The sequence below is a fragment of the Chaetura pelagica genome, unplaced genomic scaffold (genome assembly GCF_000747805.2).
Source record: "Chaetura pelagica isolate M959 unplaced genomic scaffold, ChaPel_1.0 scaffold689, whole genome shotgun sequence".
NCBI lineage: Eukaryota > Metazoa > Chordata > Aves > Apodiformes > Apodidae > Chaetura > Chaetura pelagica.
Window position 1 is genome coordinate 216,473 of NW_009954635.1, and position 12,720 is coordinate 229,192.

General features: G+C 41.3%; 1 protein-coding gene across 1 annotated transcript in view; it reads right to left on the reverse strand.

The window, feature by feature from the left end:
* Positions 1-7,872: 7,872 nt before the first annotated feature.
* Positions 7,873-12,720, reverse strand: part of EPC2 (enhancer of polycomb homolog 2 (Drosophila)) — a 33,442-nt gene continuing 28,594 nt past the window's right edge. The window contains exons 11-13 of the mRNA XM_010005590.1: positions 12,283-12,442; positions 10,225-10,558; positions 7,873-8,881 (exon numbers count right to left, since the gene is read on the reverse strand). Coding sequence (XP_010003892.1) covers positions 8,809-8,881; positions 10,225-10,558; positions 12,283-12,442 — 567 coding nt within the window. The 3' untranslated portion in view covers positions 7,873-8,808. The remainder of the gene's footprint in view (positions 8,882-10,224; positions 10,559-12,282; positions 12,443-12,720) is intronic.

Sequence of the window (12,720 nt, forward strand, 5' to 3'; positions counted from 1 at the left end):
GCACCAGAGGCAGGTTAAAAAGGGTGTTGGTTGCAGGGGGTGGTTCTGGCGCTTCATGGCGTTACCCTTCTTTTCTGTGAGAGCAAACAGGGGCAATAGCATCTCTTCTTTGGCTTTGTTCAACGTACAAGAAGTTTGCCATGATGTCAATCAGCATCCGGGGAAAATAAACAACCCAACAGTGTGTGGGCCCTGTTCCTACACTTGAGGGAGCTGTCCTTGTCCTTGTCCTCCTCCATGTTTTGGCCACGTTTCTTCCCTGCCCTCCTTCTGCCCGACTCTGTGCCAAGGGGAGTTCGTTTCCCTGGGTTAAAGTTGTCTGAAATGGCCTTCCTCATCTGGAATTTTCACCCTGCAAGAGGCCAGGCTGCTTCCAAGAGGAATGCAACAGCAGTCCATGTCTTCTGGAAAGGTGCAGACATTCCCTGGACTTCAGCATCTCCAAGCAACTTCTGAAACCCGTTTCCTCCGAAGAACAGAGAACCCTTCTTGTTCAGTTAGCCTCTCTCATGCAGTTAAGGTGATGGCAGTCAGTGCTTCAGCATCTCTACAGAAACTTCCTGTTCTTCCAGCCACAGTGGTTGTCCTCACTGCCTGGTGTGGCTGTGAGGAGAGCAGGCTAGTTACAAAAGCTCTCATGCCCTCTTAAAAGCAATTACATCAGGGAGAGTTTGCAACGTGCAGGGTGTGATAAGGCATTATTACATAATGTGATTTATTCCCATGGATTACCAATTATCTAGCCCTTTTTATTTCTCTTCTGTTTCAAGCTTTTCCCCTGCAAAGTGCATTCGTTAGTCATGACAAGCAGGGGCTTAGTCATAAAAGCCAACTCTTGATGAATTAATCCTTATTTTTCCCCATTATCAAGAGCTCATTTTGCAGAAAGATAGGCAAACTGCTGTTTTCCTATTAGAGTGGGTATAATCTGCAATCAGTAAGAATGCACTGAAGAGCCACCTTTTCTCACCAATTTTGCCACAAACAATATGACACTGTCTGTATTGTAGACAATGCTGTATTGTCACAAAGCTGCTCTTTTCACTACTTATTACCAGATTACTGGGTTAAGCAGCCAAGGAGGAACATTAGTTTCCAGCCAGGTTCAGAAGTGATCACCACCTTGAGCTTGTGAGCTTCTTCCAGGCTGTTCTGGATGCCTGATGGAAGGTAGGATTTACAGTTGGCTGGGAAACTGCTTCACATAAAACATGAGCTGTCACGGTACAGAAAAGCAGGCATACTCTGCTGATGTCATCTGAAGAATTATCACTATTCATTCCTTTCATTCCTGGAGCTGTGGCTCTTTTCAGCTTGTGTGCTTACAAGAAGCACCACCATAGTTATAGTTCTCTTGGGTTTATTGAACTGCAGCACATCAGAAAAGCAAGAGAAAAGTGCAAGAAAGAACCTTGATGTCATCTCATTTTCCTACGTTTCCAGCAAGTTCTCCAGATAGACACTAAGCCCAGAGTTTAGATCACACTGGCAGGTTACCTGTGGTTTGACAGCGATTCCTGATTGTTCCTGAAGAGGTTCCCAAGCTGACCCAGCCTCAGCTGGGACAGTTCACTGAACAGCCTGGGATGTCAGAGGTCTCCAAGACAAGTAACAAATCCCCTCCTCAAAGACTGGAGTGGTGGGGCAGGGCTGTAAGAGAACAATGAGACTCCATTCCTCTGTAGAGGAGCTGTTCAGGCTGCAGCAAACCAAGAAGGGGGCAGAACAACAGCAGAATATGGGTTCTGACAGAAAGGTGGTCCTACAGAAATAAGGGAACAGGCACCTGGGAATTTCTGAAGTAAAAACCCCATCTTCTATCTCCAGAGCCAAGGGAACATGGCTTCCTTTCATTGCTTCTGGGCTCCAGGAATGAGCTTTGGAGTTGGGAAGGAGAAAAAGAACAAGGTTGAATTTCTGCTGCCTTTAACAATGCAGTGCAATGAACAGACACCAGTGCTGGCCAGGGGCATAACTTACCAGCAAGGAGAGATGCTTTAATGTACATCCCATTGGTCCTGGAGTCTTGTCATTGGCCATCAAGAAGAAATTTGATGATATGCTCATGTCATCAGTGCTGAGATATGTCTACAGGTTAAGGAGTGGTGGAGGATTTCTTCCAGCAGGTATCAAAAGGGTTGAGATCCCCAAGACAAAAAGGGATTTTAAATGTCAAGGATAGTTACTGTCCTGCTGACAGCAGAAGACATGGAGTGCACGAGGGAAAACTTTCACAAAGCCAGAACACAAAGTGTTTAACAGGAATAAAAACAAATAGAGGAAGCCAATGGCTGAAGAATAGGCAACAAAAAGAGCTAAAAAATGCTGACAAGGTACCTTGGAGGAACTGAGATACAGACCCAACCTAATCTGCACACCCCTACATCACCAAGGCAAGGAGACACATCTATAATCCAGGAGAGACTGGGCTACAAGACTGTTTGTCCAGGCAAAGGAAAAAAAACAACAGCAAAATGTGTAGGATCTACGTAAGTGCCACTCTTGGTCACCCAAGATGATTATCCCAGCAGCAGAATGTCCTTTGATCAGACATGTAACCATCTCTTGGTGGCCGGGGGGGGGGTTCCTTTCTCACACTTGCACAGAAAGGCTGGATCTGGAAATAAGAGCATTGCCAGGCAAAAGATACTCCCTCAGAAACTGTTTGGGCTCTAGTAGCAGGAAGCTTAAGAGCAGCCATTGTTTCTGAGTTGCAAACCCCTCCAGTATATGCTTACCTTAAAAAGTATGTTAAGTACACATATAAATCTCAATCTTCACATAAATTATTCACATTATGCATAGTCATATTTGTCCACCTATAAGAAAATGGGTTTGCTAAAAAGAAACATCCATTTTTATCCCTTTGTACAACACAGCAAAATGTTTGAGTTGGTTGGCCAATACTCAAAAATGTTTCTTCAAGCTCCAGTCCTTTCTTTAGGGTTACTCAATAAGTAACTCAAATGAAAGGATTGTATCTTGAGAAAATAAAATTGGCTTGAAAAAATAAAATTATAGCTTCCTATAATTAAGGAACCCTGATCCCACTAAAAAACACACAACACCCAAACCCTGCAGACTGACTTTCCTTGTGGGGGGGAACGTGGCCATTATCAAACACTCCGGAAAGAGTTAAACAGCATCACAGGCAGATGATGCCATCTCCTGGTGTCACTTACACAGCTCTTGATTTAAAACCAGGATGACTAGTCTAGTCAGACCGTCATCAGGAAGATGGGGGATGCTGCTATTTAAAGCATCCCTTTATCCCCAGGGCAGGGTTCAATGAAATAACATTAATTCAGGAAGAGTCAGCGAAGCGTTAACAGCCATGGTGGGAAAGTGAGCACCAGGCTGCCAGCAGTTGCCAGCCAGTTGCCACCAGTTGCCAGCCAGTTGCCACCAGCCTGGCCCCAGGGCAGAGCCAGGCACACGGGGCTGAAGCAGGGCCCTACATCCCTACACTGCTCTGAAGTCCTGAAGGGGAACTATCAGCTGAGCCTGGCCTTGGTCAGTGGATCAGCCTCTGCTCTGTTAACTTCTCTCTGCCACCCTTAGAGAAGCTGAACAGCTGAGAGGTATAGAACCAGTCTATTTTTACAGGCATTTCCCAAATAGATAAGATCTTGTCAGAAAATGATACTGAGCTGTGCTCAGAGCCTTTTCATTTTCCCTGTCAGAACCCTAAGGAAGCAGTTATATGCTCCTGGCAGAGGAAAGGACTTAGGCTGATACATCAGTTCTGTCATTTGTAACTGCCTGCCTCCTTCATTTGCCTCTTGCTCTCTAATTGATCTTGTGTAATTACATTTAGAGTTATTAGAGTGCATGTATTAGAGTTAAATCAGTGTGTAATGGATTGAAGCCAGATTGGGCTTAACAGATTTTCCCATTCTTGGTCACAGCAACACTTGTAACTTCAGAAAAAAAGCAGCATAACTGAGGTAGAGGGGAAAGGCTGTTCTGGCACATCAAGACATCTCCTTTTCCACATGGGTTGTGTGTCTCTTCATGCCTGCACCTCCACTCACCCCGAGACTGCAGAGGGACACTGGGCTGCACTGGATGATTGTCACAGTTGGCACAGGGGCCACCACGTTCAACACTATTACACACAGAGCAAGAATGGGCAGATGATGCTGGTATTCAGGGGCAGGAGTGGATGTAGCCCATGTTCAGGAAGCAGTTCAACTGTGCTATATTCCCTTTTAGTTTTCAGCCCTATTCCAACTACATGCCTTTTTTTTTCTTTTTTTTCTTTTAAATTACGGTTACTGGGTGACAATTCAGACTGTGATTAACTGGGGCTAAATTCATAGCACAATATAACTTGCATGGGTGCTTTTCATTAATTTTTTGACAGTACATCACTAACAACAATAACCAAAGCACACATGGATTGCATTTAGGTGACTTGGCAACAAACAAGTCACTGAGGAAACAGGGAATTTGGCTTGAAAGTCTTTTTTCCTCCTGTGTAACAGAAAGGCACTTCAGAAACAAACATTCTCATATTAGGGAATGTCATTGTGGGTACTGATTGTCACTGCAGCAGGATGGAATAATCAAACCAATCTAGGGACAAGAGAGAACTTCACCTCACCTAGCCAGACATTGCTGCATGTGCAAGCAGGACACTGATATCCCTATGTTTTCCCATACAGTCTGAAGCTGCAAGATGGAACTACCTTCAGTCAGTTAAGAGAAGTCATCTGAAGGCGTCCTGAAGTCACTGCTTTAAGGCAGCTCTGTGTTCCCCAGCAGGGGGACAAGGCACACAAGGTAAGTACCTGGTGAACTAGGTCCTTAAAAGGACAGAATAATATATTAGTAAAAATTGCAGACTACTTCAAACTCATGGCTAGCCAGCAGACTTTCTTATGAAATAGAAATGAAATCAGTATTACATTCTGTCAGAAGTTCATCTTTACATTCTCCTTCTGGCCATTTAAGTAAAGCTTTGTAAAGTTACCAGATTTATTCCCATTTCACACACATGCTGTTCTCAACTCATTACCACTGGCCTCCAGGAGCAATGCTGGTTAGATCAGAAGAAAAACAATTATCTACTATGTACCTGGGTTTAAACACCTGGCTTTTAGAGTCAACCTAACTTAAACTGCCTGGGTCTGCATTTCCTCTCTCTGTTAGAGATAACTTTCCTTTTTCCTTCTTCCCTGCGTAGCAGTTAACTGTGAAGACCTGCTTTAATTTTTGAAGGTCATTCTCTATCCTCCTAAGAATAAGGCTGAATATTGCAAAACCTAAAAGCAGAATAAATAGGGAAGTGAAATTTGAAACTGTTCCTCTGAAGACAAATGCATAAAGTCTGTTGAGATGTCTGTCCTGTATAAAGACAGTTTACTTTGCTGTAGCCTTCAGAGCCTTCTCGTTCTAAGATGGGAATTTCTGCCAAGACTCTCTATTCTGAGGGTCTGAGCAGTTCCTCCTGGATAGTATTGGAAACTAAGAGGAAGGCTGCCTAGCTGTGAGCATGGTGCCACATGGACTATCAGGGAAGGAAAAGGAGACTCAGAAGTCAGAGCATCAGGAAGCAGCAAAGGGGCTGCAGCAATTCTCTCGTTTGTATGGGGATGGGGGAACTCGCACATTCAGTCTGTGGCAGCTGATTACAGAAAAGGCTCTGTGAACAGGGCAAGATAATGTTCTGATGTTGTCTGGAGAGGGGAGGGAACACCCTACGGCAGAATTAGGAGCAAGATGCCTACAGTTAAAAACATACCAGAACTCTAGTCAACCTACAGGTTAAATACGTATATAAACCTTATTAGGAAAAGAATCCTCATTTTCAGGTATCTGACATGTAAGGGAAAATGTGCATATGACACTTGCAGTCCAAGATGAATTGCTTTACATAAACTACATTTGCAAATCTTACCTGGAAAATATTCCCCAACAGGTAATAAACCAGAAATCCCTATTCAAACCATACTGCAGCTATCCATGATCAAAGAAGGGAACTAAAAAAAGGAGAATGTCATATCCTCAAGACACACTTTTCAAACAGTGCACAAAACCAACTCAGTCATTGGTACTCCCTGCTGGGTACCACTCTCAGGAGAAAGTACATGGCTTTCTAACAATACTGCCTGCCTTTCCTCTCTTCTTTTAAAATGAAGATTTCTATGGACTACACTATTATTAATGACTCTCCTTTTCTTGCACTTGAGGCACATAATTAATTGCTAGAGATTCTTAACACAACTATTCTAATTCTAGCTTAAAGCTACGTCAATACTAACCCTGTGAATGAAACTCATTCAACATGCAGCACACTTACCATGACAGCCTTTGCAGTTCATGAAATCCTTTTCTCCATCCCACATTTCTACAGTTGGAAGCTCCAGCTGGAGGTTTTTGAAGCAATGAGATGAGGATTAGACTATAGCAAGTCACAGATAAGCAGCAATCCCAGAGACATTTTCAGTCCAATTGACCATAGAAGCAACCCATAGTTGTCATGAAGAGTCTATACTCCAGCTCAGTATTCCAATGCACTGAAGAAATGGCTCCACATTTTCATTAGACCTCAAAAAGGTTTTGGGGATATTTTAGAGCAGCTACGTTATTTTTTATATATCAAGAAGAACAGCTTATTTTCTTTTCCAGACTCAGTTTTCCAACAATTCTGCTATCAAAACCAATTTGTTCATACTTCAGACTACACAGGTCACAGTCATTCCCAGAAGTGAACCTAGTTCTACAGAAACATTAGACACAAGTGAGGAGATGACGTACATGTAAAGAACAATTTGTCAGGGAGTATCAGTTCCAGGGTAGGCACGATGCAGACAGAGCCATGGATCCACAGAGAGGTGCCTCCCCCTGGTGCTGACACCCCCAGTCCTACCCAGACACAATGACTCTGTGCTGGGTTCCTCTGACTGTTCTCAACTGATCCAATCTCTTACCATCTCTCCGTGCAGGCTCCATACTGAACAGAAAAGAAAGCATCAGTTACACAAAACAGTCCCTTTCAGACACCAGCTTTTGACAAGCTCCCAGTATTGAAAGCTTTGCACGTGTTTTTAGCTGTCAGAACTTGTGACTTGCAGCATGTAAGACAAAACATGTTTAAACACAATTTAGATTAAAAATAGCTCTTTATATAAAATGTCAAGAGGAAAAATACACTGACTGCATGACAAACACGCAAATCATATCTTGAGTTTCTTGAGGGAGAGGGGGGAGCTGGACTAGACAACATCCCAACATTCCTTCCAGCCTCAATGATTCTCAGATTTGTAAAAAAATACCAAAACATCATCTGAATTACAGGTGGAGAACCAAACAGCAGGAAATTGAAACTGTCTGCCCAAAGTACGACCTGCAGTTTCTTTGGCAGAACAAGAAACTGTCTTGTCCTGATTATTCCCAAGTCTCAGGTCCCAACTACCAGACCATCCCTCCCCTACTATATACTGTAAGCAGAGGAAACAATCACATAAACTGAAACCTTGTGGAAAAAAGTGCTTATGCTTTGGTCAAAACCATCAGACCCCTCCTAGCCTCTAAAACGGACACTTCAATCTCGCTTGCACATTGTGAAATAAACACATATGCAACATGTCCATGTTTTGATATGTATTTTTATTTCCCTGCAGTTTTCACTTATCAAGAACAAGTAACAGGGAAAGTTGTCTGAACTAGTGCATAAACAAACATTCTGAAACACCACTACACGTATCTAATTTACAAGAACCGTATAAAAAAAGTCACTAAAACACTACACTACGAAGGTGTCCAACGCTTACAGTCAGACTTTTTCCAACCCGTTACTTGCCTTGTAGCCACAGGAAAACTCTCCAAAATTGAAAAGACAATCTTGCCACAACCCTCCCTCCCCCCCACCACCTGGGATGGCTCGATATCTAGACATCCAATAATTAATTATTGCAATGATATATAATGCAATACATACCTGGTAAAATATCCTTTATGTGGTGTGTTACAGTTTTAAAGCCGGTTAAAATATGCAGTCTTCAGATAAAATGTAATCAGGTGAAAATTTTCTCATATCTGCACAACTTTATATGTGCTAGATGCATAATTTTCCTAGTCAGGTTTTTTTTTTCTTTCCTGTGTAATTATTTTTATAAACTGGTATTATAAATAGAAATATACATTCAAAATATATGGAAAAGTGAGTTACTACATTAAATTTGCATGTATCGATCCATCCCTTTCCCCTGCACAGTAATAGAAAATACTATTTTGCCTTGAACTTCATATTTGACAGTGAAATGCCACTAAAGTATTTACCAAAAAGTCCATCTAGTCAAATTGTGAAACAAAATGAACCAAGTGAAAACTTTACATTTTCTTTAGAAAAAAATTACAAGAATTTTGTTTCCTAGCTATGAATCTTTAACTTTTTTTTTTTTAGACACAAAGTTGGATTTATTTGTACAAGATACAAAATGTAAACATGGCAAAATAAATAGTTAAAACAAGTGATGCAGGATCCCATTTCATGCTCATGATCCCATTAAAGAATTATTTTTTTAATCCATTCAGTTGCAAATTCAAGTGCAAAAGCATGATGATGAATATCTACTATTCAAGTAACAGAAATAATATTGATGATACAAATAAACTATTTTACAAGGTAGTGATTTTCCCAATTTTACAAAATTTACATTATATATCGACTTAATACACGATATAATGATAGTCCATTTAGGTCCATTTTAGTTCTCTGTGATCCACAGAGTGCTGTATTTTGCATTCAGTTGGAATATAAATGACTACACCATTAGCACAGGTTGAGACACTGGTTTGAGGTTATGTCACTTCCATTGCTACTGTTGTCTCTGCTATGCCATTTAAACCCAGTCGTTCTGGTTCATGGTTCTCTCTGCAATAAAGGAAATATTCAACAGTTACAGGTGGAACAAGAGTATTTCCTTATGCAGTTTTAATTATTTCTTATATGCACACTGTGTTTTACACAGCTGTTACCTGGATCAGGGAGAAATCTTAACACATACACTAGAAACAGATTAGCTAAAACTAAAGAACTGTACTAACTCCACTAACAGTGCAGTCCCTTCTACAAGATTATTGCATTTAACTGTACATTCCCAGCCTAAATGATGTACTAAAAAGTCTCCTGAGGGAGCAAAGTCACGATAAACCACTATGACTCAGTGTCAGTTATCCTGTTAGTGACCAAAGCATTGGTCTCACATTTCCCCACAATTCCACTTTAGCACTAATGCAAACAATCTGAAGTGTTTTCTCATTTATTATCTTTCTCTGTAGAGAAATCCAAGACCTATTCAGCTAAGGTTGTACTTCTCAAGGCATCTGCTGACATGACTTCAAAGACCTCTGACTTGAAAAAGCTAAGTGCATTAATGATGTAAAAGTATGCTTTGCAGCATGGTTGCTACTTTAAAAAATACCTCTCATTTTATGCAGTGGCTAAATTATACTCACAATTTTCCACCTCAAAAAGCTCTTTTTAACCTCCCCAGAAGCATTAGGAAATAATCAGTATAATATATGTTATGGCTGTTATCTCAGCCACATTTGCTAATACCTTAATAACACTAATACTCATTTTTACTTTTCTAATTCACAACAAATGTAACTTTAAGACATTTTAAACATTTTTAAAGCAGAGCCTTATAACAGCCCAAGCATTGTCACTTTCAGAAAATGTAGCCAATTGCAAGCTCTGCCACTCCTGTGAAACATCTCCAAAGTGTCCTGAAATAAGAGCTGCTGTTCAATGAGAATAAACATCTCTCTACAAGGAGGCAGGATGGCACATATCTTGTTTATACTTTACATGTGTATTTAATGCAGATATCCATATGCATATATAGAATAGGTATGTGTCAGCCTGCATCTTGGGCACATAAAGTTATGGAGAGACCATGTGGATAGTCTGATAGAATCTATCTGAAACTGCTGCATGCGAAGGGACAAATGAAAATGGTTTCAACCCCTGGTGCCCAAAATCAGTACAAATTATCTGGGAGTTAATCTGTGAAATCAGGCTCTTGTGGTTTGTCATGGCCACGCTGAAGATGCCAGCAGCTGGACAGTTTTGTGAGGCTAAAGCTACAATGAAGTCTCTTAGAGGTGGAAACAACTCCACTGAGTGCTCTAGTGCAGAGCTGAGCATGTCTGTGGAGACATTTCTGTAGCACGAACGTCACGCAAACCCGCTCGAGCTTCCTGCAGACTCACCTTGCTATACTGCTGATGGCACTGCTAGGAGTTACCTTTGGCACTCTGTCCATGCTGGCAGCAACTGTGGCAAGTTTTAAGGCTGTTGGCGACGGTGCTGAAGTCCTTGTATTGATATGCACGTTGACTGGAGAAACAACACTGACGTTGTTGAGGTGCACCGCGTTCGTCAGGCAGGAATTGTTCATGGGAAGTGGCTGAGGGCTGCTTGTGCACAACGCTGGAATTAAGTGGTTTGTGGTGGTGTGGCCAACTGTCCTTACAAGCTGTACAGTTGAAATCCCTGGGCTGGATGATAAAGCCATGTTGGTGGAGTACAAAGTTCTGGAGGTTCCTGTTATAAAGCAAATGTTGGTAATTAAAAAGATGCCGTTCCTTAGATTCAAAGCCAAAGATTAAACTTCAGGGTAATGCTTTAGGTAGGTATATCACTGGAATTGGGCAAGAACCTGTTTTTTAAAGATTCACAACATGTAAAATCTTATAAATGTTTCTAGTTAACATTAGAAATATTTCATGGATTCTTTTTTCATTCACAAGAACATCAGAAAGTGAAGTAAGTTGTTGCATGACAAAAAACTTTCATATTGCCCAACTCTCTATGTGTCATTTTAGATGCCTTAAATTTAAGGGGCAACATTTCCCATAAAAGTAAACTGAATGGGGAACACCTTAACTAGGCAACCTCAGAGGCTGACTGCAAAGCCAAATTCTGATGCTTTGGATTCACCTTCTCACCTCCCACCTTGTTCTGCTGACAACATCAACAGGTTCTGCAGAAGAAGTCTGCTGCAAAACTGGGGGTCTAAGACTAGGCAAAGCAGGAAACTGCTTTCAGATGATGCTGCAGTGCTTCACTTGTACTGCCAAGCTGTGAGAAACTTCACGTGTCACAGTGTAGAATCAAACCTGAAGTTCTCAAGTTTCAGACTGGTATCCTGGCTATTCACTGTTCTGGTTTTGATCACAGGGGAACTAGATTAATTTTTCTTTAGACTCTTAACTCCTGAAAAAGTATCTGCTTTTAGCTAGTATTTCCTAATTTACAAGTCTTCCTACCCTCAGTAGGCGTAACTACTTTACATCATTGCCACTTACAGCTTTACAACAGTCCCAGAAGTCTTATTTTATTTGCACAATATTTGCAATGGCTTCCATCAGCTGTCAGGCTGTGTACCACGTACTGGCATGGAACCATGTGCCTGACCTCACACCCCTCTAAACATTGTCTTCTCAAATAGGATCTTAAAGAATTAAACATAGGTGTCTGTTTCTCTCCTGGAGCTGTTCCAGTGTATTGATTTTATTCAGTTGCGTTTTTTCTCCCTCTACTCATTTCATATAATCATTAACCCAGCCTGGCAGAAGGTCTATAAAACTAGTTGCATCATTAGCTGTTAAAACAACAAATTACTCTAAAAACCTTGTACATGTTACAGCAGTCCAATGCCAAGTACCATTTGTCTCTGGGCAACGTGGTTGCTGCACCAGCACGACTGGCACTGCTGCCTTCTGGTAACAGAGGTTCAGGAGAGGTGGGGGAAGGTAGTGAAGTTCAATTTCTACACTTTTGTTTGAATTTGAGAAGTCCTAAACACAATGAAGCCCAAAACTCACAGTAATGTGAACAGAACTGCCAGAAGTTGATAAGTATGTTTTGTCTGAACACGCAAGCGGGAGAATGACCCAACTGATGTAGCAACTTTTCTATTTCCTTTTCAATTATTTTACAATGTTCCAAACGAGTGAGGTTTTGTTTTTTTTTAAATTACACATCCACACTGTTTTTAAAATGTTGTCACACTTATCCTAAGAAATTATTAAAAAGTAAAAGAATACAAAAGAAAACAGATCTTCTGATGTAAAAGAGAATTTGGTATTTTATTACCATATTAACGTCCATGTTACTGCACAGAAATATTTTAAAGAACAGTATTTTCAAGTATCCCAATTAATATGGTTTTTTTGTTTACCAAATAGTGTTTTAGAAATCAGAAATAAGATCATTTGACAAAACTCTGAGTTCACACTAGACCACGAGTTTTAAGAAATCATCACCTGAAGGCTGAACAACACCATTAATATTGTTGTGGCTGGTGTTCTGTTCCTTCGTTACCTCACTGCGACCAGGGGCAGGTGCACTAACCACTGCAGATGCAGCAAAGTGGGCACTGGCTGAATCAAGTGTTTTTGACATACAGTCAGAGGTGCTGGAGCCCTGTGAAAATGAAAAACAAAAAAATTATTGGTTTTCTTTATAACTATCCAAGTACAAAATGAAACACCGCATGGGGATTCTTCACCATGAGGATGGTGAGACCCTGGCCCAGGTTGCCCAGAAAAGCTGTGGCTGCCCCACCCCTGGCAGTGTTGAAGGGCAGGCTGGATGGGGCTTGGAGCAGCCTGGGCTGGTGGGAGCTGTCCCTGCCCACACAAGGGGTTTGGGACTAGGTGATCTTTAAGGGAAAAGATTCTTTAAAAACCACTCCACACTCT